This window comes from Pezoporus flaviventris, unplaced genomic scaffold, assembly GCF_033815535.1.
Source record: "Pezoporus flaviventris isolate CSIRO_AGI_PZ_B2104156 unplaced genomic scaffold, CSIRO_AGI_Pfla_v1 ptg000129l, whole genome shotgun sequence".
In the NCBI taxonomy this organism is placed as follows: domain Eukaryota; kingdom Metazoa; phylum Chordata; class Aves; order Psittaciformes; family Psittacidae; genus Pezoporus; species Pezoporus flaviventris.
Genome location: NW_026892677.1, coordinates 4,151,793 through 4,177,435, shown reverse-complemented (window position 1 = coordinate 4,177,435; position 25,643 = coordinate 4,151,793). Strand labels below are relative to the sequence as shown.

The window sequence follows — 25,643 nt, the reverse complement described above, 5'->3', positions numbered from 1 at the left end:
CTACTCAAATATGGCAATTATGGAGACAAACTTGCCTGAGTGCTCCCCTACCCATGGGTGCAGGGACCCACAGCCTGTGGTGCCGGAGCAGCCACACTTCATGCAGGCTTTGGGGCTCCTCCAGGTCAGTCTGATGCAGGCTCCTCCTTCCATGCACTTCAACTTCTAACATATCTCATCTTATTTGTCTTATATAGCACATGCTAGAGCACAGAATCCCAGGCTGCTTTGTGTTGGAAGGGACCTTAAGTCTCATCCAGCTCCAACCCCTGCCACAGGCAGGGACACCTTCCACTAGAGCAGCTTGCTCCAAGCCCCTGTGTCCAACCTGGCCTTGAACACTGCCAGGGATGGGGCAGCCACAGCTTCTCTGGGCACCCTGTGCCAGCGCCTCAGCACCCTCATACTGAAGAATTTATTCCTAATGTCTAATCCAAATCTACCCTATTTCATCTTAAAGCCACTTCCCCTTGTCCTGTCCCTACAGGCCCTTGTCCAAAGCCCCTCTCAAGATAGATGCATAAGATGTGGTATCTTACATATGAACCATATCAAACTTCACAGGCTTTGACTCATGGATCAACCACCTGAAGCCAGAACAAACGCTTGCGTTAAATTAACTCCATGATGACACTTAATGCTCAATGCCCACTTCGCCAGTTGATGACTAAAGGCTCCCACATGCAAGCCTGCGCTATCAGAGCTCACACCAGCTTGGCAGGCCTTCAGAAACAACTCCTGCTTGGGAATTCTTGTCTCTCTGGAGGCAGCCAACTCATAAAGTCTGGAAAAACAAACCAGCCCGTGGATCTGCTCCCCGATTCACCGCACCAGAGCCACGCTCTGCACTGCTGCTCTGCACACCCAGCCGGGTCGTGGGCAGCCGGGTGCACTGTGACCTTGGAAAAGTCCTTTTTCACATTACAACACTGCTCATAGGGATACTTGAGTGCAGCAGGGTTGCTCTGACCTCCTCCAAGGAATTTATGGAAGGTCTCATCTCCATAGAGAGCTGTGCTGGGGAGCGGGCTCAAGCAGGGAGCCTTGCCCAGGAAGACTGATTGCCCCGTCAGGCCCAGATGAGTAAGTAGCAGGATGGAAAATTCCCTTCCCTTTGCCTGATCAGTTTATATTTAGCTCTCTGGGGAGCAGACGTGCTGGAGGAGCTGTTGGTTTGGTGGTGTTTTAGCACAGCCCCACAGGGACCCCTGCAACACAACCTACAGTGTGCTAGGGGAGGCTGCCAGTGGACGGCTATTGCTACAACGCTCCACCACTGCATCGGGCCAGGCACGGAGGACCACGGGTAGACACAGCCCTCTGCTGCTCAACAGCCCTCCTCCTTCTCGTTGTGTTTCCCCGAGTCAGCAGCTTTGCTTCCTCTTCCTCCTCCTGCCCGTTTTGGGGGAGAAAAGAGCAAAAATAAGTCAGCCAAGAGGAGAACTTGCTTGAGGAGCTTCCAAGGAGTGACCTCCTCAGCTCCTCTGATGGACTGGTCCCCCCATGGCCACAGATATAAATGTGGATTGTCATTCTGGAGGTGTTTTCACCCTAGGGGAGAGTCCTGCTGAGTGCAGACCTGATGCAGAGGCTCTGCTTCCCCTCTTGCTCTTCTGCAATGTGGGAAGGAGACCCAAGCCCTCCAGGCTGAGCTCTCCAAGGAGCTGTGAGCATCTCTGGCACCTAGCCCTGCCCCAGCCAGTCGGTCCAAAGTCTGCTCTGCCACAGATTAACATTTCACTGGGGCTATTTCCCAGCAAAACCATTCTATAAACCATGTGAAACGGGAAGGGAACAAACCCAAAACCAACCCTTTCAACCCATGGCGTCCTCTTTTCTACCTGACATTTGACAAGGGAACGACCAACTGCGTCCATCGCAATGAAGATCGAGAAACTCTACAGCACATGATAAGAAGGAAGTGAAAAGGAAGAACAGCCTCAAACCACACAGCTGTCATTTGAGAATTCAGGAGTCAACCAGTAATAATAAAATGGACAAACTGGATTAAACCTCATCCCCTCTCCATCAGCCTTAAGGCCACGTATTTCTGCACAGAAATATGGGTGTTCGGGCAAAAAGGTGTATGTCTCATTCTATCTAAATCTGTCCACAAGCAAAGCAAGCCTGTGATACTAAAAACAGTGAATTACATGTAATTGACTGAAGCAGATTTGGGGAATTATATCAGTGTATGTCCACCTATTGTTGCCCAAAGAAGTGGTTTATGCTCCATCCCTGGCAGTGTTCAAGGCCAGGTTGGACAGAGCCTTGGGTGACATCGTTTAGTGTGAGGTGTCCCTGCCCATGGCAGGTTGGAACTGGATGATCTTAAGGTCCTTTCCAACCCAAACCAGTCTGGGATTCTATGATTCTATTTGCATGTTTATGCACATGTATTGATGTATGCAGGTTTCCAAAGCTGAAAATTAGCCTCCATCAGCACTGGCTCTGCCCCACAGTCTGCCTGATCTCCATAGATAAACATCTGGATCTCACTCACACAAATCAATTATCTGCTGCATTAATTCTCCCTGATTTTCCATGCAAAGTTCTGCATTCAACAGCCTGATCTTCCTCCCAAAGGCCATCTGCTTTCTATAACTGGTGTGGTTTCTAGACACCTTGGCCCAGTGCAGAGCTGGGAATCGCCAGATTTCCCTCCCTGCTCTGCGTTTAACCTGGAAGTGAGGAAGTCTGGATCCAGGGATTCTATTGCAGAGCCGCCAGCACGCATGGCCATGCTCCACGTGGCTGTGCTCGGTGGGGAGTCCTCTTCTCTTTTGAAGCGGAGAGGTGGAAACGATTCCACAGCAGTTTGTTTAGACTGGGGTGTCTGCTTGGGGTTTTTTCCCCCACTTTTGAAAGCAAGGAGGTTGTGTCCTTCTCCCATTAAAGTGCCTCCAGCATGGGGTGAACAGGCTGTGAGGCTGAGAGAGCTGGGCTGGGTCAGCCTGGAGAAGAAAAGGCTCCTGAAGGGGAGACCTTAGAGCTGCTCCAGTGCCTGAAGGGACTGCAGGAAACCTGGAGAGTGGCTTTGGACAAGGGATGTAGGGACAGGCCAAGGGGAATGGCTTGAACCTGCCAGAGGGGAGACTGAGATGAGCTCTTAGGCAGAAGCTCTTCCCTGTGAGGGTGCTGAGGCGCTGGCACAGGGTGCCCAGAGAAGCTGTGGCTGCCCCATCCCTGGCAGTGTTCAAGGCCAGGTTGGACACAGGGGCTTGGAGCAAGCTGCTCTAGTGGAAGATGTCCCTGCCCATGGCAGGGGTTGGAACTGGGTGAGCTTTAAGGTCCCTTCCAACACAAACCACTCCATGATTCTATGATCCCATGCACAGCCCTAATCCTGCACTCCTGAGCCTGCCATGCTGGAGCCAAGTCTAGCACACCCACCACCACAAGCATCTTCAGCCTCCAGAGGACTTTTACAAACAGAGAAATAAACCAGAAGCTCTGTTCAAACCCACAGTGAGCCAGGACAGGCAAGGACAGGGCAAACCGCTCTGAAATTCAGGTTTTTCACTATCTCTCCAATTAATCTGTTTCATGACCCACCCTAAATATTTCCCCTAGAAACACCATCGGCGTTGTTTTGGGGTTTCTTTGTTTCTCTTTCCAGCCCTCAGCCAACCCCTGGTACATATTTCTGCCCATGTCAGAGGCAGGCCAAGGGAATCTTGTGCTTTACCATAGGGCAGAATGTCGCAGCAACCTCCTGAGCTCAGAGTATTGGTGAGAGGAGAGCGGAGGTGCTCGGAGCCCTCCGTGGTTTCACTGTGTTACCTCTGCGGTCTGCAAGGAGTTTTTCATCTGTCAAAATAAGACTTTAGTTATCGTTTGAGGATTCAAAAGGAAAATATGCACATCTGGTTTCCATCGCCAGCCGAAGCTCCGTCTATCAGCCGAGCTCAGAACAAATTACACTCGCTTTATACTCCAGAGGATTTCCTAAGGAGGGGATGAGCTGCCAAGGTACACCAGCGTCTGTGGAGACCGCACGGCACGGGGAGAGACGGCGGCGCTACAGCGGGACAGGCACCGTGGTGCTGCAAGCTCCCTTTCCAACAAGGAATTGCGATTATTGAGGAGAAAACCCGTATTCATGAAACCTTTATCCATGGAATCTTCGACACTGTGCAACTTGAACAACCTGGCGTCAGGGAGCGGGCAAACAAGACCGATGGACTTTATAGGACAACTCTGCAGCCAGGACGCTATGCTGGGACCCATGGGGGGCACAGGGCTGCACCCCTCCATCGCTGCCTGTTTCCTCTTACGGCTGTATGTGCCAGGCACGAAGAGCATGGCTTGGCACCGACAGCCCCGGAGAGCATCTCTGCAGGGATGCTCAATCACGTCTACCGCTCCCCTGGGCCGCCAGACCCCTCATGCTGGGTGTTCTATACCGACACCCGCGGCGCAGCCCCGTTAAACATCACTCGGTGCCCGGAGGACGGAAAGCACGTGTTGAAGCGTCGGGAGGAAGAGATTACAGAGGCAAGGGCAGTGCCATCGCAGGGGGAGCGGAACGCTCGCTCCCCAAAGGCGAAACTTCGCAGAGCGGGACCTTCCCCCGGCTCTGCTCCGCCCGCACCGGGCACACACACACACCCGCTGCCCATCATCCTCCCTCGGGGCGCTGGGGCGGCTCCTCCGCGCCCGAACCGCGCAGCACAGGGGGGGGCCCGCCGCGACCCGCTTGTCCCCGGGGCACAAAGGCGGCTCCGCCCGGGCGGAGGATGCGCAGCAACCGGTTCGAGGCTGCCACCCCCCCCCCCCCCCCAGTGCCGTCCGAGCCGCCCCCCGTGCAGGGCAGCCGCGGAATGGTGCGGACAAAGGGTGCTTCCTTGCGAGCGGGACCCCCCGCGCATCCCCGCACCGCGAGTGTCAGCGCGGCCCGGCCCCGCTCCGCGCTTGGCCCCGCTCCGCACGGGCTCTTACCGTGGTGGCGGCGGCGCGGCCCGGCCGGGCCGGCTCTCGCAGCTGCTCTGCCGCCGCCGCCGCCGTGCTGCGGGCGGGGCGGGCGCAGGGCCGGGCGGAGGGAGGGAGAGCAGGGAAGGAGGGAGGAGGAAATGCGCTTGTCACTTCCTGAGCGGCGCCGGCGGAGGCTGGGCCCGGCCCGGCCCGCACCTGAGGAGCGCGGAGGGGACCCACGCTGAGGAGCGGCCGTGTGAGGTAAAGGGGAGGAGCGGGAGAGCGCAGCGGGGAACAGCGCCCGGACACAGCGTGTGAGGGGAATAAATCCCCTAAATGATAGAAGCAAGCGATGTGGGGAGCGGTGGGGTGAGGGGAGCCCTGAGATGCAGCCTTCGGCCATCCCCCGGCCCGGTCATGCACCGGCGGGGACACGGCTGGGGAGCGCGGCCCCGTGCGGAGGCCGAGAGTGACTCCTGGTGGCACGGCCGGGACGGGGAGGAGCAGAGGTGGGCTCTGTCAGACATGAACGGCGGGTCCCCGCAGTGAGGTGATTTAGGGCGTCACGGGTGCACAGCATCAGCCACAGACACACCGGGGGGGTCGGCAAATGATCCCACTCCGTTATGTTCCACCATTGTTCATAGAATCCGAGAACGGTTTGGGTTGAAGGGAGCTTAAAGCTCACCCAGCTCCAACCCCTGCCATGGGCAGGGACACCTTCCACTAGAGCAGCTTGCTCCAAGCCCCTGTGTCCAACCTGGCCTTGAACACTGCCAGGGATGGGGCAGCCACAGCTTCTCTGGGCACCCTGTGCCAGCGCCTCAGCACCCTCACAGGGAAGAGCTTCTGCCCAAGAGCTCATCTCAGTCTCCCCTCTGGCAGGTTAAAGCCATTCCCCTTGGCCTGTCCCTACAGGCCTTTGTCCCAGGCCCCTCTCCAGGTTTCCTGCAGCCCCTTCAGGCACTGGAGCTGCTCTCAGGTCTCCCCTTCAGGAGCCTTCTCTTCTCCAGGCTGACCCAGCCCAGCTCTCTCAGCCTGGCTCCAGAGCAGAGCTCCTCCAGCCCTCGCAGCATCTCCATGGCCTCCTCTGCACTTTGCTCCAACCGCTTTTCCAGCATTTCTTTTTGGAAGGTGTATTTGACATTACACAAGCTCTGCAAAATGCTGCCGGGCTGAACTGAAGGTGGCGATGGGTCCTCTGTGGTATTTAGAGCCACGTCTGCTCAGCTTCACTTGGGAGACGGCCCTTAGAAGCAATCTGCTGTGACAATAACATCTTCCATCCAAGCTGAGCTGCGCACAGCACGTAGGCTTCTTCCAAGAGTGAATGTAATTAGTGAACCAGGAAACTACATGACAGCTAGAAGGAAGATTTAGAGCTCATTACAAAACAGAGCCTAAACATTAATCTTGAGCATATGCAAGCAGACAGCACAGATGTCAACGGGAATGAATCTGGGGCTAAATTTCACCCACCCAGCTGGATGACCGGGCACACTGCTGGGGAGGAGTAGGAACAAGTAAGGACATGTGCACACTGAGTGGCAAGGGAGGCTTTAGCTGTGTCACTCAGCAGCACCCTGGATGTCCTGCCCTGCTGAGCCATGGCCCACGATACCGGATAAATACCTGTTGGAGCGAGTGCAGAGGAGGCCATGGAGATGCTGCGAGGGCTGGAGCAGCTCTGCTCTGGAGCCAGGCTGAGAGAGCTGGGCTGGGTCAGCCTGGAGAAGGCTCCTGAAGGGGAGACCTGAGAGCAGCTCCAGTGCCTAAAGGGGCTGCAGGAAAGCTGGAGAGGGGCTTGGGACAAGGGCCTGTAGGGACAGGCCAAGGGGAATGGCTTGAACCTGCCAGAGGGGAGACTGAGATGAGCTCTTAGGCAGAAGCTCTTCCCTGGGAGGGTGCGGAGGCGCTGGCACAGGGTGCCCAGAGAAGCTGTGGCTGCCCCATCCCTGGCAGTGTTCAAGGCCAGGTTGGACACAGGGGCGTGGAGCAAGCTGCTCTAGTGGAAGGTGTCCCTGCCCGTGGCAGGGGTTGGAACTGGATGAGCTTTAAGGTCCCTTCCAACCCAAACCAGGCTGGGATTCTGTGAAGTAAATGTGCAGGAAGACTGTTGGTTAGTATTTCAGGTAATAGAGAAAGTAGGCAAGCACAAGCAGTGGGAGAAAATTTAACAGGGGAAGAGCTCCTGCCAGGGTAGCCGGAACTTATCCCACCAAAAGTGGCTCCATAGCCAGTACATATAAAATTAGACAGGAGTGTGGTGTGAGTGTGCTATGAGCAGGAGGAAGGGCTTAATTGATCTGAAGGGGCTTTTGCATGAAGTTCCTCCATCCCACTCAATATTTGCCCTTTTTACCACATACTGAAACTGGGAGAAATAAAATGCTTGCAAAATCCTTTTCTGAAACTTCGGGAATCAAGTTTGAAAATGTTTTCTTCTGGTTTCCCTGCTGAATATTTCAGTAATAAAGCTTGCAGCATAATTGAATCCATTCCCATGGCTGCAGTGCAGGCTTGGGCTCCAAGAACCAAGCAGAAAGTTACTTCCTGTCTGCTTCCGCAGCTCGGTCCAAACCCAGCATTTTCTACCTCTCATCCTTGTGCTTCCTGACAGATGATCTGGCTGTGCAGCATTCCCAGTGTGTGTGAAAGACCAATGCCAAAGCATAAGCCTGTTTTCCACAGAGAGTATTTTCAGTAACATTAATTAAATGTAAAGGTTGGTCCCTGCTCTGGTGACAGTGCAGAAGGTCCTTGTCAGAAGAGGTGGAAATCATTTTCAAGCATTAAGGAGCTGTGCATGAGGGTTTAGTCAGTGCAAACAGCAAATGCAATTCAATGCTGAGCTGATTTAATTTGTGTTTTTGTCTCAGATGTCAGCGCCTTTGCTACCCACTGATTGGGAGCCTTCCTTACAGAGATGGGGAAGAAAAAGCTCAAGATCCCCATGGGCCTTCTGAAATGATACTGGGGTCCAAGCCATTAAAACAGTTAGATGTTTTGGTGCTAGGCCCTGTGGACTGACACCATTTCCTTCCCTTCCAGCAGACAGGATTTGGCTGCTTTTGGTGTAGCCTTTCTAACGCTTTGCTGTCTGCTCCAGTTTGTTGTTACTCAAGTCACACGAACAATGCTAGTAATTTCAGAAGTGTCCTTTCCACAATGACCCTCAACTCTGAGCTCTTCTGAGCGCCTCAGCAATGCCAGTTATTTATGCTTTTATCCTTCTTCTGCCAGGTGAGGAATGCACACAAGGGACGCGCCCAAGGCAAAGGAGAGAGTCGGAGCGTCCTGCTCCAAGGATGAAGTTCCAGTCACCTGACTCTGCCTGGTATTGTACTCACAGGGACACTGTGGCTCCACTGAAGGTCTCCAACAGCACAAAACACAGACCAGTTTCAGACACCACACTCCAGTTTCAGGGGAAATCCTGAAACCCGCAGACCCTACATAACAGGAAGCAGAAGTATCTTCAACAAGTACTTCATACCCAGGGAACAAGCACATGTCTGAACTGTGATCAGTGTATTCTAGGTCAGGGAGTACCTGAACCAAGGAGACCCAATTCCCTAAACAAGTGAAGTGTTGCTGTGCAGAGAGGGGTATATGAGGACTGTAGTTCTTACTACACTTGGCATACGATGGGATTTGCACCAAACTTTAAAATCCTTTCATAAAATCATGAAATCCTGGAATGGTTTGTGTTGGAAGGGACCTTAAAGCTCATTAAGCTCCAACCCCTGCCACGGGCAGGGACACCTTCCACTAGAGCAGCTTGCTCCAAGCCCCTGTGTCCAACCTGGCCTTCAACACTGCCAGGAATGGTGCAGCCACAGCTTCTCTGGGCACCCTGTGCCAGCGCCTCAGCACCCTCCCAGGGAAGAGCTTCTGCCTAAGAGCTCATCTCAGTCTCCCCTCTGGCAGGTTCAAGCCATTCCCCTTGGCCTGTCCCTACAGGCCCTTGTCCCAAGCCCCTCTCCAGCTTTCCTGCAGCCCCTTCAGGCACTGGAGCTGCTCTCAGGTCTCCCCTTCAGGAGCCTTCTCTTCTCCAGGCTGAACAAGGTTTTCACAGGTTATTTGCTGCACACACAACAGCTTTGTCTTTCATCTCTCCCCTTCACTTGCTGACTGCCTCCCTCTGTGCCTTGGCAGAGGTCACAACTGCTGAGCTACATCTGCCCTGGGAACAGTTGATGGATAAAACAACTAGACCTCTCACCTGAGTGAGCTCATCACTCTGTAAGCCATGAATCAGCTTAAGAAAAGCCAAGAGTGAGTTGTCCATCATTCACAAAACCCAAGGCAGCTGTGGGCATCCCCAAAAGCAGCACACAATGCTTTGGGCATGCAGCAGCCAGGGAGTTGAGGTGCTCTTGGGTAGGACAGCAGTCAGTGAGGGGAAGTACCACTGCAAATTGGGGCAAAAGAGCCTAGATCCTTCTTGAAACTCCTTGTTTGGGGCTGGATGTGGGCTTATCACACCATGTGTGCATGTCTCTGTGCCACTAATAAGAGCTTTCAGTTCACAACCCTACCAACATTACAAACTACTCAATAAATACACATTCTTCTCACTTCTGACACATGACACTGTCCATGAATACCTGGCTGCTGGAGTGACTGTGCTGAGGTTCATTTGTGCTCCCTCACTAGCATTTATTAGCTCTGGCTCTCCAGTACGGGTTTATGCACTTGAGATTATCCTGAATTTATATGCTGCCTTGTGGCTACATCATTTGTTTGCCTGACAGCACTCACTTTAATTTCCAGTAACCTAAAATGGGCTCATTTGAAGCTCTGTTGTTACCTAACAAATGGAAATTAAGCCACAGGTTGCTTTCTCCTTCTTTGTGTCAACTAAAATACACCAGTGTTCCTTTTCCTCTTTTGTCTTGAGGCTACACCACCTCATCTTCACTGAAAGCCTTAGGTAGCCATTAATTGTTCTTCAGTTTAGCTGCTACCAATGAGGGGCAGGTTGTGCTCAATGTAATTCCAGCCAAGGCATATGACAGAGCTCTCCCCTTTTCTTATCCCCCACCCCCCCAAAAGCAGCAAGCAATGGAAACCCAGTGGCAGATCTCCTCATGGCAATGCAAAGCCCTGGCCCATTTATTCTCTATGTGCTCCCCACATATTTCACAGGAGACGGTTGGATATGTAGCAGTGCTTAGAGGGGCTATAAAATAAAGCAGTTCTTGTTGTAACAAGTCGTGTTCTTTACCTTTTGGCATGCCAAGATTAGGAAAGCAATGTGAGTGCCAAAACACTGAAAAATGTGCTGTATGTTGCTAAATACTGTACTTAAAGATTTTGTCTGGTATGAAATAACATACATTTTGGCAGTCTTTTACTAGGCACCCTGGAACACAGTAAAACGGACATAGTGGAGTATATATATACAGAGATTTGCCTTACAATGGCTCCAGTGCTGCCAGTGCATTCCTGGAACATGGAAATACATGGAAGCCAGTGTCAGCAATGAAGAAAAGCATGCTGTGCCTAATGTACCAGAAAAGCTACTCAAGAACTCATCCTCACATTAAAATAACCCTGAAGAAGCTGTGTCAGCTCAGCTTTGTAGCTTCACAGGTATCTATCCACACATGGATAGATACATGCACGGATATATGCATGGATAGATATACATATGGATAGACACACATGGCTTCACCCTGCACACCTGATACAAAGCCCAGTTGTTCTAAGTTCTAGGTTTCAGTTCATTGCCTCATTTGCCAGTTCACAGAATCCCAGACTGGTTTGTGCTGGAAGAGACCTTAAAGCTCATCCAGCTCCAACCCCTGCCACGGGCAGGGACACCTTCCACTAGAGCAGCTTTCTCCAAGCCCGTGTCCAACCTGGCCTTGAACACTGCCAGGGATGGGGCAGCCACAGCTTCTCTGGGCACCCTGTGCCAGCGCCTCAGCACCCTCACAGGGAAGAGCTTCTGCCTAAGAGCTCATCTCAGTCTCTCCTCTGGCAGGTTAAAGCCAAAGTTTAAAATCCTCTTTAAAATTTATTAATTGATAAATGAAAAAGTAAAAAAGCTGAGAGTGTCCTTTTGAAATACCCCAAATCCTGTGACACAATCCATGTGCCATTCCTGGTGTTCAGAAATAGTGCTGCAACACTGGATTTGAAGTTGAGAGGGTGAGCCCATAATGCAAAGTTATTTCAACTTGATGCTCTCATATCAATAATGATTTGAAGAAATATTCTCCTATGGGACAGGAAACCTGTTGTTACGTACTCCATCATTGCCGGCCCTGCCTGAAAGAGCAGCTGCCATAATTCCATTGGTGTTTCTGATGGAACCCAACAGCTCTTCAAAGAAAACCCCATAACTTGTGGATATTCTTCATTTTACAGCACAGAACTACACTGAACTTCAAGAACAGAATAGTAATTCCACATCTTCTAAGCCTTCCAAACACATTCATAAAACAGCCTATAGATAACACTGAACTTCACTATACCTGCTTCTTAAGGACCATTACTTTCTCACAGATAGGAAGTCACCAAAAGGGAAATCAAGGACTAAAGGAACATTATCCTTCCCTGTGAATTTTCCATTTCATTCAGTTGTGTCTGGTATTTCTCACTTTTTAATTTATATAACGCGATTATAGAAGTATTTGCTTCAAGAAAGTACAATGATGCTGAAAGGACAAAGGCTTTTTGTCTTGAGAACCTATTTACCCTCCACTCCAGCGGAGTCCCATGTGTAGAAACTCCCCTAGATCTGACATCCCCAAGATCTGACTTCCCCAATTATTTCATTCATTTCACTTGTCTCCTCTTTCAGGTATTTCATCCTGGCAGTTCACTTCCTTGATACACCCCATAAAATCCGGGGTAGAATACTCCAAGCACTTTCAGTAGCAATCTTTTCAGTACAGAGGGAGAGGCTACCACAATCCACCAAGCCAGCTCACATCTACCAGTACCAAGTGGTTCAAGTATCACTGGAGTTGCATACACTACCACCAAACCTGACTGAAGTGAGATTTAGCCTGCAACTGATCTTGAGGTTTAATTTCTTAAGGAGAAAGGGAGAAATTTCATTCCAGGGCTCTGGATCCCTCTGGAGGACACTGGCTAACACCTGCCTTCCCTTTCCAGTCTATCCAGGCATCTCATTGAGTTTGGCATGTGGCTCACGACACCAGATGCAAAGCCCACTGGCACTGAGAGAATCATATCCTCCAGCATGTTGTCCATCAAGAAGGGAACACAAACCCTTTGTGCTCTGCCTATATTTGAGGCAAAACTATACCCAGATCCAGAAAGATCTGCCAGCTCTGTAGCATCATCCCACCCTAAACCCAGTACTGTGGGAAAAACCTGTGGGCTCAACGCTGTTGAGATCCATGGAAGACATTAGTTTTACTACCCACAAATCTCATATTTGACAGTAAAATCACATATAGTTTTCAGGCAGCAAAACAATAGGAGTAAACTGTATTGCTATTACTGCATTTATTCTGCTAAGACCAAGAGTCACACAACTGGGTAGTCATGAAGATCCCAGCCTTTGTGAACTACTATGAAGCCTCTTTTTTAAGGGTTTTTTTCACTGAACAGTATTAACATTTATCATAGAACCCTGGAATGGTTTGGGTTGAAGGGACCTTAAAGCTCATCCAGTTCCAAACCCCAGCCACAGGCAGGGACACCTTCCACAAGAGCAGGCTGCTCCAAGCCCCTGTGTCCAGTCTTGAACACTGCCAGGGATGGGGCAGCCACATCCAGCATCCATATAGAGATCATACCTTCATAAAGAGCCATCTACCATGACGAACCACCCCAAATTAAGGACATTCTTTAACATGTCATTTCCAAACCCTACTAGTCAGAAAAAATGCCATTGCTTAGGTCAGTATCAGAGCTGTACCTTGACTCCCTTATTCATCAAATATCAGGTTTCCAACAGGGCAGATTTTAAATAGTAACTCTTTGGTTATTATTGCCTTAAAATAAATCTCCTGTAACATGTTTTACAAGCATTTCTCTACTCTCAAGTGATACTTGAAAGTGCTTTGGCCTGTGAAAGAATATGCAAACTATAGACCAGATGCAGAAATTCTTGGTTTCAACCAATAACTTGAGTGCTTATTGGAGACTGTGACAAATTTAGGAATTAAAACCTTTCCACATGGGAAAGCCACTCCATTTTTCCACTCATTTCCACTCCATTTTAGTGGTGACATTAGTGTGTGTATCTCCACCTTATCACTGGATCCTGTAATGCCAAATGTAAAGCAGAAGAACCACATCTCTGAAGAACTGCTGCCAATGGAGCTATAGGTAGCCCAGATGTGGTGGGGAAATGCTTCCAAGTGGAAACCCTCCATAAGCCATGACCATGAGTTAGGCTGCAAAAGAAGGTTGCTCCTCTTTCCCCACACTAAGAAGCCTCCCTGATAGAAACTGTATTCATATAGGAGGAAATAATGGCAAAAAGAAACACAGTAGTTCTCCAGAACATCTGAGGAACAGCCACATGACGGCAAGAGAAAACAGTGAATTACTCTCATTGCTTCCAAATGCCTTGTTAAAACCCATGCTTGATCATACAACTTGCATGGACATGATTTCTGATGCTAAAATGTCTGTGGAACCATTATAGGAAGCTTATTTTTAGCCTTAAAAATGATATAAAAACATTAGCTAGGGAAGAAAATGTATTAATCATCTATCCTAGAAAGAGGAGAAAACAATACTTGCCCTGAACCTTACGTATCTGGAGTGTGAATCTGGAGTTGAATTCCTCTTAATTGATTAAAGGAGAAGCTATGACTTTCTTTTCATTCCATGATCAAAGACATATCGTGCCTTCATTAGCACAGATTACAGATGGGAATAAAGCAGATGCCTTAAATGTATCCTGCCAGAGCACTTGCCAATTACAATTTCCTTGGTTTAACTGTACCTGATGCCAACTTGGCTACAAAAATGCTGTACTCTTCTGATTGAGGTTATCAGTAGTTTACTTTGAATCCTTTGTACTAATCCATCAAAAATCCTCTGTCTGAGTCACTACTCGCATGTCACAGCATTCCCGTCGGCTGCTGGAAGTTTGCTGGGCAGATACTGTACATTTTACTACATTAGTTACCTAAATGATAGCAAGAGCTTGAGATAGGAACCCAACTGACCAAACATGCAAAGAGCTACTCGCTGGGACTAAATGCTCTCACCACCGCTGGTAGACCATCCTTCCAGCAGAACCAGTATATCCCATTTTGCAGAAAGATGTAGAATTTAGGATTCCTACCTTTAAGACATCACCAGAGGGAGCACAGAGAAAAGGCTCATCACTGTGCAAATAACCCCTTATTTCCTATCACAGGAAAGGGCTGAAAGTATTCCTTGGTGCTTAAAGAGCTCTTGAACACTGGGAACTAGGGGAACTCTGGAAACCAGAAGCAATGCTCTGATAAGCAAACATGACCTTGCCTGTGAAACAAAACTTGATTGCCTAATAGGGCCTCCTTTTTGTTTGAAAGAACAAGTTTGTTGTCACCCACACATGTTTGTAAAGGCAGAAAGAAATCTCATTTCCCTACTTTGCAAGCAATAGTGTTCTGAAAATGCAGAACAACAGAACCATAGAATCCTAGAATGGTTTGGGTTGGAAGGGACCTTAAAGCTCATCCAGGTCCAACCCCCTGCCTGGAAGGGGGTTGACCATTCACTGGTGTCCCCTGCAGGGACACCTTCCACTAGAGCAGCTTGCTCCAAGCCCCTGTGTCCAACCTGGCCTTGAACACTGCCAGGGATGGGGCAGCCTCAGCACCCTCCCAGGCAGAGCTTCTGCCTAAGAGCTCATCTCAGTCTCCCCTCTGGCAGCTTAAAGCCATTCCCCTTGGCCTGTCCCTACAGGCCCTTGTCCCAAGCCCCTCTCCAGGTTTCCTGCAGCCCCATTAGGCACTGGAGCTGCTCTAAGGTCTCCCCTTAAGGAGCCTTCTCTTCTCCATGCTAAACCACACAACAGAGAAATGAGGTTTTTGTTGTACCTCTTTTGGTCACTGATTAGAGATACAGGCATTAAATACAGTTAATCTTTGTGTTCCAAACACAGATGTCATCCACTTCTGTTAGTCTCCGTACTCCAAATGCCTCGTTTCTCTCTTCCAAACCTGCAGCTTCCCTACAACAAGTGAGGTTGTAGCAAGGACAGAATTTACAGGCAAGTTATGCAAAGCTGAAATGTTCCTAGGGCAATGTTTTACAGCCCCTTAGAGCCCCATACGTAGTATTTTACTGTGTATTCAAAGAGCATTTATTTACATACACGCCTGAGGTTTTCTGTCAGGTTTAAAGTTCAGGCTTTTCTCATCTCATTTGTCCAGGATGGATGGCCTCCCTTTTTTTTCCTTTGGAAAACCAATGCTGTTACACTGTTCCCAATTCTTCCTCCAAAGCAAAACTTGGGTGTTGGCAGCTCCTCCAGAACCTCAAATCCTGCCAGACAGAAATTAAAATGCTTTTATTAGAAGGAAGTCATTTTATTCGCCTCCTGGATAACCCTTTGCAAACCATTCTTTATTCTTCTGGAAAACTTGCAAGGCAGTTACTCGGAGTTTATAGGACTGTGTTGTTACACTGCACCACTGCTTTCTACAGCTGAAAGCCTTCCATGGATAATAAAACTCTTAGCTGGCTGACTCACACAAATTAATGGCAGAAAAGATGGGAATTTGCCAGTGGTTTTAGTTCCCCAGAAGGGATGGTTGGTTTAGATCCACACTGAGCTTCAAGCCTCAGGCATGAGATTGAGGAGCTAAGTGTCATGGAAAAAACCCTTAGAAAGGTCTCTGAGGAGGTGACATGAAAGATCATGGTCACAGACTTGCCAGCTCATCTAAATATGGGTAGCAATGTTGTCCTGATTTCAAAGCCATCAGACGGGTGAACTGGAGCTCGTACTAAAGGGCCAAAGGAGAAGTGTCACCCAGGTACACACTTCCCCAGTGTAACTAGGCTGAAATCCTCATCCTCCAAAGTATAACAAAACCTGTCCTTCCTCAGTGTGTTGGCACTGGCAAACCCTGAAGTTCTAATTTCTGTGGAAAACTGAGGGAAGACAGGCTGAAGCATTTACTGGTCACTTTACCTTGTCTACCCCTGATCTAAAAGAGTCAATATGCTAACACAGACGTTAAAATTTACTCATCCTTAAACAACCATACATGGACAGATGGTTCTGTTCACCTGCTTACCTTCTCTGAACTCATTCAACAGCTCCTCCTTGGTCCAGTTGCAAGATGTTATGAGGAAGAAGCCCTCTGGTTTCAACACACTGCAGAGGGATCTCACGTACTGCTTCCTCTTTGCCACCGCGTTATCAGGATTGAGGCTTATGGCATCAAAAGTCCCCTTGTCAATACAGATCTCAAATCCTGACAGCTCAGCTGATGGAGCCAGGAAGTCTTCTACCTAAACCAGAAGTCTGCAACTGTGAAAACAAATCTTCTACTCAGCAGCTCCTGAATCTTTAATGCAAACACTTTAAAATACAAAGCCTCAAACTTGACAATAGGTGTGCTTAGGAAAGGGATAACTCACAGCCTTTCACACTTAAAATGTCCTGACAGCTTCTTTCTTCTCTACGTATCATGTGATGATCTATTTGTGGTAAAGCCTGTGTATATACCTGTCCATCTGAAACTCAAACTAACATAATTGAAGTGCAATTGAAGTGCAGGTGCTGCATGCTGGGTGCTGTACAAATGGAGAAGAATAGACAGGGCTGCTACAAAGAGGTTACAACTGACATACAAGAACAGAGACAGAACGCAGATCCAGAGCTGGAGGGTAAAACAGCTCAGCAGAGAGAGAGCTCAGGATGAAAGGCTGATTCATGGGATGGAACCTCTGGTCCTACCCCCTGCTCCAGCAGGGATTCCCAAACCTCCTGCTGCACAGCTACTGTTTGGATTCTATCACCTTAGGATTTCAACCTCTGTCTCAGATGTGACATTCAGAATATAGCAGCTAAAATAGAGAACTTGCCAAATGTTGCCTGTAGAAGCAGGGAAATCTTGTCAGCCCTAATGACTGTTACAGACAGCAATAAAAAAGGGACCAAAAATCTTCTTGCAAATAGAGATTTATTAGATTAGAGTTCTCCCACAAATGAACGTCAAAAGACAACACTAATATAGTACACTGAGTACATCTGAGTAGCAGTTTGGTTGTTTAATCTTGGGTTCAATTGCTTTCTATTTCCTCACTCAGCTTTCTCTCTGAACTTACCTTTAATTTAATGCTGGACATCCCTTCCTTCTCTCTTATTTTTTCTGACAGCTGTATTGCAGAAGGAGAGTAATCAATCCCTGTGAGGTTCATGAAGCCATTCTTTGCCTGGACAGAAGCAGAGAATCTTGATCAGTGTGCTAGCAGTATTTTTACCCAACAAATGTACTCTCTACCTATAATCCATCTCATTCCAACAGCATCCTGGCCTGTATCAGCAATAGTGTAGCCACCAGGGCCAGGGCAGTGATTGTCCCCCTGTATTGGGTGCTGGTGAGGCCGCACCTTGAATCCTGTGCTCAGCTCTGGGCTGCTCACTATAAGAGGGACACTGAGGTGCTGGAGCATGGCCAGAGAAGGGCAACGGAGCTGGTGCGGGGCCTGGAGCACAACTGTGATGGGGAACGGCTGAGGGACCTGGGGGGGTTTAGTCTGGAGAAAAGACCAAGCAAAGTGCAAGGTCCTACACCTGGATCAGAGCAATCCCAGGCACAGCTACAGGTTGGGCAGAGAAGAGATTCAGAGCAGCCCTGCAGAGAAGGACCTGGGGGTGTTGGTCAGTGAGAAAATGAACATGAGCCGGCTTCAGTGTGCGCTTGCAGCCCAGAAAGCAACCGTATCCTGGGTTGCATCAAAAGGAGCATGACCAGCAGGTCGAAGGGGGTGATCCTGCCCCTTTGCTCTTGTGAGACCTCACCTGGAGTTTTGTGTGCAGTTCTGGTGTCCTCAACATAAAAAGGACATGGAACTGTTGGAACAAGTCCAGAGGAGGCCACGAGGATGATCAGGGGCTGGAGCACCTCCTGTATGAAGATAGGCTGAGAAAGTTGGGGCTGTTCAGCCTGGAGAAGGCTGCATGGAGACCTCATAGCAGCCTTCCAGTATCTGAAGGGGGCCTATAGGGATGCTGGGGAGGGACTCTTCATTAGGGACTGTAGTGACAGGACAAGGGGTAACGGGTTAAAACTTAAACAGGGGAAGTTTAGACTGGATATAAGGAAGAAGTTCTTTCCTGTTAGGGTGGTGAGGCACTGGAATGGGTTGCCCAGGGAGGTTGTGAATGCTCCATCCCTGGAGGTGTTCAAGACTAGGTTGGACAGAGCCTTGGGTGATATGGTTTAGTGTGAGGTGTCCCTGCCCATGGCAGGGGGGTTGGAACTGGGTGATCTTAAGGTCCTTTCCAACCCTAACTATTCTATGATTCTAAGACAAGGCTCAGGGGGGACCTTATTGCTCTCTACAACTGCCTGATAGGAAGATGGAGCCAGGAGGGCGCTGGTCTCTGCTGCCTGGAACAAGGGATGAGACAAGAGGAAACGGGGTTCAAGCTTCACCAGTGGAGGTTTAGATGGAGCTGAGGAACAATTCCTTCCCCAAAGGGTGCTCAGGCATTGGAACTGGCTGCCCAGGGCAGGGCTGGAGTCACCGTCCCTGGAAGCTTTCACACACCATGTAGACGAGGCCCTCAGTGAAATGGGCTAGTGGTGGCCTTGGCAGTGCTGGGGTAAAGCTTGGACCTGATGATCTTAAAGGCGTTTCCAACCTGGCTGATTCTATGATTCTCCTCCTCTTAATGACTGAACCCCCCCCTCTTTTACTCATTTGTATTCCTGTTAGCATTACAAGAGCTGAACAGCTGGCGGAATGAGCTGAAACAACTCCATTCTGCCCAATACCTCCTCAAAAGAACTGTTGACTGAAAGCTGGCTTAGATCAACAAGTGGAAAATGGAGCAGAACTGTGAAAAGGAATACCCTGGAGGGGAACAGGCTCTATTATCTGCACCAAAAGTAACCTAGAAACCAGGAATTTCCAGTGAGGAGAACATGTGCTAATGCCAGATGCTTCAAAATAAGAAGAAAACTTCTCTGACACGTAACATCTGAGATTGAGCAATTGTTTTCTAACTCTCAAATGGTAAGAGCTAAAATATGTAACCCATTTTATCAGTACAGAAATCCACTGCAAAAACTTTACATGTTTCTAATTTATTCATGCTAATGCCTACTTGAATGCAATCATTTGCATGCTACAAGCTCTTTGTATCAGCAACTTTCAGGCAGGTTATGCACCACATAAAAGTGTACAGAGACTTTCTGTTAATGTAACTTCAGAGCAGATAATGATAACCCAGTTCAGCAAACTCAGGCAGTGAGATCCCAACAACCCTTGTGCAAAGCAGGTGGGAAGGTGGCAGCGACACATTTTTACCCTGAGGTAGAAGCTGAAGAGACCAGATGCGGGTATCACGTGTGTCAGTGGGTCTGGCTGGATGCAAAGCTAACAGGAAGAGCTCTGATCTTAAGGCCAGCTGCAGATAGTAGCAGAGACAGGGAGGAGGCTCAGGTTTGGTCTGGTTGTGAACAATACACAGACTTTAACTATCATTAAGCAATCAGCTGAGTTTCTACTTGCTCCAAAGGCTGATACCTCAACAGCAAGAGTTTGACAACCCTCCCTCCTTCCCACAGCCCTTTTCCCTGTGTGAGCTCAGTGCTCACCAGCTGTTTTAAACTGAGGAGTAATTTCATCTGAACACAAAGATCTTGTTGTTTGCAGTTAATGAACAACAGAGGATTGCTCAGGCTTCTGCCCACGTTCCTCCCCAGAGCAAATCAAGCTTCCTGAGATGCCTGTGCTGAAGACCTGGGGGTGGAAGAGGAGTTCCCACAACAGCTCGTCTATTGAAAAAGGAAGAGCTTGAGTCACTTCAGGGAGTTCCCATTCACTCCTATAGTCTCCTGGGCAGAGAAGGAAAGTTTAAGGATAAACAACATTAAATGCTGCTAAACCTGCATGGCCTGACTATGGAGGGACAGGAAGGGATCATTCACTCAAGTGCCAAACGTGACCACACTGCATCCTGCAACTGGACTCCTGTCCTGAAGGTGCTATTTATAAACACGCTTCTGCTATTTCTAACAGATTAAATAGCAGAAGGGAGTGTGCAGTGTGATCAGCACTGCCCCATAGAGTCACAGACCGGTTATGGGTTGGAAGGGACCTTAAAGCTCATCCAGCTCCAACCCTTGCCATGGGCAGGGGCACCTTCCACTAGCCCAGCTTGCTCCAAACCTCTGTGCCCAACCTGGCCTTGAATCCTGCCAGGGATGGGGCAGCCACAGCTTCTCTGGGCATCCTGTGCCAGTGCCTCAGCACCCTCACAGGGAAGAACTTCTGCCTTATATCTAACCTGAACTTCCACTGTTTCAGTTTGAACCCATCACCCCTTGTCCTATCACTACAGTCCCTCTCCAGCATCCTTGTAGCCCCCTTCAGGTACTGCAAAGCTGCTATGGTTGGGCCTGTGGTGCAGCCAGGTAGACACCCTTACTTGGGTGGTGAACACCCTTCATTTAGAGAAGTTTTCTAATACTGTCTGCTCCCACAATACTCAGGGTATAAAAAAGAGGTCAGAGCTCTATGTGGCAGCAGGAACATTTCCTTAAGAGCTGGAATTCTTGGAAGGTAAACACATTAGGTCAGCAGGGCAACCTTCCAGACTCCTGATGTTGATAGGGGTAGGACCTCCATCTGCACCTACAAACGCAGCACAGGGTCCCTCTTATGTATGTGAGACCCCCAAAGCAAGCAGAAAGAAGAGAAGAAACCTCCAGCAGCCTTTCTTGTGAAGCTTACTGTTGGGCAGATCCCTGCAGTGTGTAGGTAGAAGACATTTAGCAGTGTGCTGGATGTTCTGCCTTCTAGCTGGACACTGAGGCCAGTTTACACAGTATAAAAGTCTTTCCTGTTTTCACTTTATTAGCTGCTTTTCAGGTGGCTTTTCAGCCTCCTTTTTGTGCAATATTCCCTACTGGATCTGACAGTGTCTTACCCGGACCTACCTGCATTTAATGTCATTTTCTTACTGTTACTCCCATTTATATTCTTTACTGTTAACAGTACTCAGGGCCTAGTGCTCCACAACTAAGTGTACTCTACAGCACCTCTACCTGTTCTGGCCATGGTCTAATTCATCCCCCAAGCATCTACCTTTGAGGGAGGTGCTACTAATGCTCTACATGGCTGAAGTCTGACTGCCTTTCCCAGTGTTGCCATTTCTAGCACATTAGCAAGTCCAGCTCCAAAGGCAGAACTGCTCTACAGCAACCAATGTGCTTGCCAGGAGAATCCCAACATGACTTTCAAAGCCTAGCAGCTAACACAAAAATTCTTTTTTTACATCAGCTAGGAGAGGGAGATCCTGAATTATTTAGCACCGATAAACAATGTGATTTTTTTGAAGCCACTTTTCAGATGGGAACTGGACTGAAAACTTCTTATTAAAGCAAGCAGTGCTTTAAGGTACTTAACGTAAGGGTGCTCTTAAGCAGTTTAATATTTTTTAAAAGCTCACAGGTTGTCATGTTCCCATTAGAGGATGAAAATCAATTCCAGGTTTGCAAGTGGGGCCAGTGTAAAGTTGAAAGCTTATAAATTAGATTTTTCTGTTGGATGTTTCCACAATGATAGAGCTGGTGAGCACTGCATTTAGCAATCCCTGATGAAGAGTCCCTCTCCAGCATCCTTACAGGCCCCCTTCAGATACTGGAAGGCTGCTATGAGGTCTTCACGCAGCCTTCTCTTCCCCAGGCTGAACAGCCCCAACTTCCTCAGCCTGTCTTCATACAGGAGGTGCTCCAGTCCCTGATCATCCTCGTGGCCTCCTCTGGACTTGTTCCAACAGTTCCATGTCCTTTTTATGTTGAGGACACCAGAACTGCACACAATGCTCCAGGTGAGGTCTCACGAGAGCAGAGTAGAGGGGCAGGATCACCTCCTTCGACCTGCTGGTCACGCTCCTTTTGATGCAGCCCAGGATACGGTTGCTTTCTGGGCTGCAAGCGCACACTGAAGCCGGCTCATGTTAATTTTCTCATCAACCAACACCCCCAAGTCCTTCTCCGCAGGGCTGCTCTGAATCTCTTCTCTGCCCAACCTGTAGCTGTGCCTGGGATTGCTTCAAGCCAGGTGTAGGACCTTGCACTTGGCATGGTTGAAGTTCATGAGGTTGCCATCGGCCACCTCACAAGCGCATCACGGTCCCTCTGGAATCGTTGTTATTTGGCTCATTTCTCTTACTGAGATGAGCCATTTCTACTTCTGAGGATATAATTTCTGTGCTGCAGTGGGGCAGCTGGTGCCTACAAAGGCTTTACACTCTTAAAAAATCAAAGTTGGTTTTAAAATATTCCATTATGAACCCGACTTTGACGTCCAGCCCTTTCCATTTCTACAGTAACTAGTGGAGCCAGTGGAGAATGTAGGACAGAATGACAGCTCCTCCCTTTACCAGCTCTCCTGAGTATTAGACCAAAGGAGTTACTAAAGAATAGAAAAAAAAATGGGAACTTCCAAACACATTGTATCACTGCAAAAACATGACATCACTTCAGAGTATGTCTGGGAAGGGGTTTCCACCCTGACAGATACGGACACTTCTTGAAAAGAAGTCATTTTTAAGTGATTTATAAAGAAAACCCCTTCATTTTAACCACTTTTTATATTGACAGTGAGAGTTATTATCAGAACTGAGTGCAAAGAAAGGGTCTGGCTTTGCACAGGAGAATACTCTGTGCATTAATCCACTTAATTTCCTCGTCTGGGCGTAGTTTACACAACAACAGCAAGAAATTCATTTTAAATGTAGGAAAATAGGTAAAGATAAACTATGGGGTGCTCAGGCTGACTGATGTAAAGAAATACTGTATATTTTGTAATCTGAAGTGCTGACACTCTGAGCAGCACTGAGAAAGGACAAGTTGGAGCACGTCTAGGGGAAAAAAAAGCAGCTTGTCTCCATTTGGTAGAGCAACAGACAAGTTCTGGTCCCAGGTCTGCACCCCCTAACAGCGCTGCTTGTTCAAGCAGTTACGCACCAAAGTCCCCCAGGCTGTTTAAGAACCACTTGTCTTTGTGACAGGATGTTCTTCAAGGCGTATCAACAGCACTAAGTTAATTTCACTCATACTCTTAAACCATATGACAATATAAAAACTGATGAACAGTAACCAGTGTTCTGTTGATGGGAAAGAAGAAAACACGTTCAAGTCCAGGTGGGACAGAGCCTTGGGTGTAGTGTGAGGTGTCCCTGCCCATGGCAGGGGGGTTGGAACTGGATGATCTTAAGGTCCTTTCCAACCCTAACTATTCTGTGATTCTATGATTCTATGATTCACTTCTGGTTGCTTGCTTTTTGGTTTTCAACTACGTTTCAGCTTGCCATGATTACTACTGTCACTTGCAAGTGCTGTATTTAAACTACTCCATCTGAAGCATCAATTCTGTATCAAAAGCAGAATGTTTGTAATATACCAACCAATTCAATCAGTAAAACACCGTTCCCAGTTCCGATGTCAAGCACAGGGCTATCAAGGGGGACCTTTTGCTTTTCCAGCCATCTGATGATGCGAGCCATGCTTTCTTCTCCAAACCTATGAAAAACAAGGGCTCAGGTAAGTCAGACAGCAAAACTGTACAAAAGGCAGAGCAAACTGACTTCATCACTCCCTCCCTCCAGCATCTGCAAAGCACCTTTTACTGAAGCACTTGGGTAACAACTGTCACAGCTCCATGATTGTGCTGTGTAAGTTAATTGCATGGCCCTAAAATTCACCAAAACACCAAGTCGGGGTAGATTTACATGAGAGATCAGGCAGAAGCTCTTCCCTGTGAGGGTGCTGAGGCACTGGCGCAGGGTGCCCAGAGAAGCTGTGGCTGCCCCATCCCTGGCAGTGTTCAAGGCCAGGTTGGACACAGGGGCTTGGAGCAAGCTGCTCTAGTGGAAGGTGTCCCTGCCCCTGGCAGGGGTTGGAGCTGGAGGAGCTTTAAGGTCTCTTCCAACACAAACCATTCCATGACTCTATATATTAAAACAGGCATCAGCACCAGCAACTTGTGTAGTTAAACCTGAGCTCAGGGATAAAGAACACATCCATCAGTCACATACACCATAACCACACATCACTCTCTGCACAATGACAGTTTTCCATGTGAAACTGAGAAATCACCATTGCAAAATCAGGCAAGAGAGGAACTGGTGGCTTCAAGACTAAAGTTCCCACCATCTTCCCAACATCCAGAATTATCCAGACATTGCATGTTTTTGAAATGTCTACATTTATAAAGAAATAATAGAAACACGCTATTTTATTTACTTTTAATAACTAATTTAGCTATTTTATTTACCAAACTTCCCCAGCATCTCCGGTGTCTTGAAAAGTCTGCAGCTCTCTGTCATAGGCAGCATCCCAGCTGGGGTCCGGGGGAGAGAAAGGAGAAGATATTGCAATGTATACTGGAAAAGGTTTAGATGAAAGACGGGAGAGACACTGTATCTATACAGCAACGCCACTTATTGTATCATCTGTACAGATTAACTGCTCGGGGACACGCTGTGAGCCGGGAGATGCGCTGAGGGGAACTGCGGGTTACGAGCGAGTGTTCAGGGCCCAGCTCGGGCCTCCTGCTCCCGGCCACCAATACCGGTTTGGGGGTGAAGGAACCCTTCCGCCCCACCGCCCGCCCCACTCACTGCTCTCTGGTGCCCAGCACCGAGGGGCTGAACGACTCCTCCCCGACCGCCGGCCCCGCCATCACCGGCCCCGCACACGGAACTACGTCCACACCATAGAGAACAGCCGGGAGAGGGGCGGCGGGCGCCGCTCTGGCGCCTGGAGGACTGGTGCTCGCTGCCCCGCGGGGGAGCTGAGGCTGGGGGGGGTCACGTCCCTTAAAACAACCCGAGTGCTTTGTAGGTTTATTTATAAGAGAGAGAGACGCTCTGAAAGACGGGGTTTTCATGGCTGCAGTCCGTATGGGTCAGCTGAACCAGCGCAGTGTTTTCATTTAAAGGGTAAAATTGAAATTAAACCTCTTCTTGAAAGTGAGGGCCATGGGGATGCTGCGAGGGCTGGAGCAGCTCTGCTCTGGAGCCAGGCTGAGAGAGCTGGGCTGGGGCAGCCTGGAGAAGAGAAGGCTCCTGAAGGGGAGACCTGAGAGCAGCTCCAGTGCCTAAAGGGGCTGCAGGAAAGCTGGAGAGGGGCTTGGGACGAGGGCCTGTAGGGACAGGCCAAGGGGAATGGCTTGAACCTGCCCGAGGGGAGACTGAGATGAGCTCTTAGGCAGAAGCTCTTCCCTGGGAGGGTGCTGAGGCGCTGGCACAGGGTGCCCAGAGAAGCTGTGGCTGCCCCATCCCTGGCAGTGTTCAAGGCCAGGTTGGACACAGGAGCTTGGAGCAAGCTGCTCTAGTGGAAGGTGTCCCTGCCCCTGGCAGGGGTTGGAGCTGGATGAGCTTTAAGCTCCCTTCCGACACGAACCAGGCTGGGATTCTGTGATCTCATTTTAACAGGCTCTGCACAGGACTCACCACGTGCGGGTGTTCACTCACTCCTCACCACATTCCCGGTCGCTAGCAGGCCCCCAGCACTGCGTGGACGCGGCCAGCCCCGAGCCAGTTC

General features: G+C 49.1%; 2 protein-coding genes across 2 annotated transcripts in view; both read right to left on the bottom strand.

Moving 5' to 3' along the window:
* Positions 1–5,059, bottom strand: part of FAM53B (family with sequence similarity 53 member B) — a 47,583-nt gene extending 42,524 nt beyond the window's left edge. The window contains exon 1 of the mRNA XM_061478616.1: positions 4,942–5,059. The gene's annotated coding sequence lies outside the window, so the exon portion shown is untranslated. The remainder of the gene's footprint in view (positions 1–4,941) is intronic.
* Positions 5,060–15,184: 10,125 nt separating this feature from the next.
* On the bottom strand, positions 15,185–24,915 carry EEF1AKMT2 (EEF1A lysine methyltransferase 2). The gene is given in 7 exon segments (XM_061478620.1): positions 15,185–15,290; positions 15,293–15,390; positions 16,149–16,365; positions 17,185–17,292; positions 23,504–23,618; positions 24,373–24,438; positions 24,719–24,915. Coding segments are annotated over 7 exon segments (690 nt in total). The 5' UTR covers positions 24,781–24,915; the 3' UTR covers positions 15,185–15,266.
* Positions 24,916–25,643: the final 728 nt, after the last annotated feature.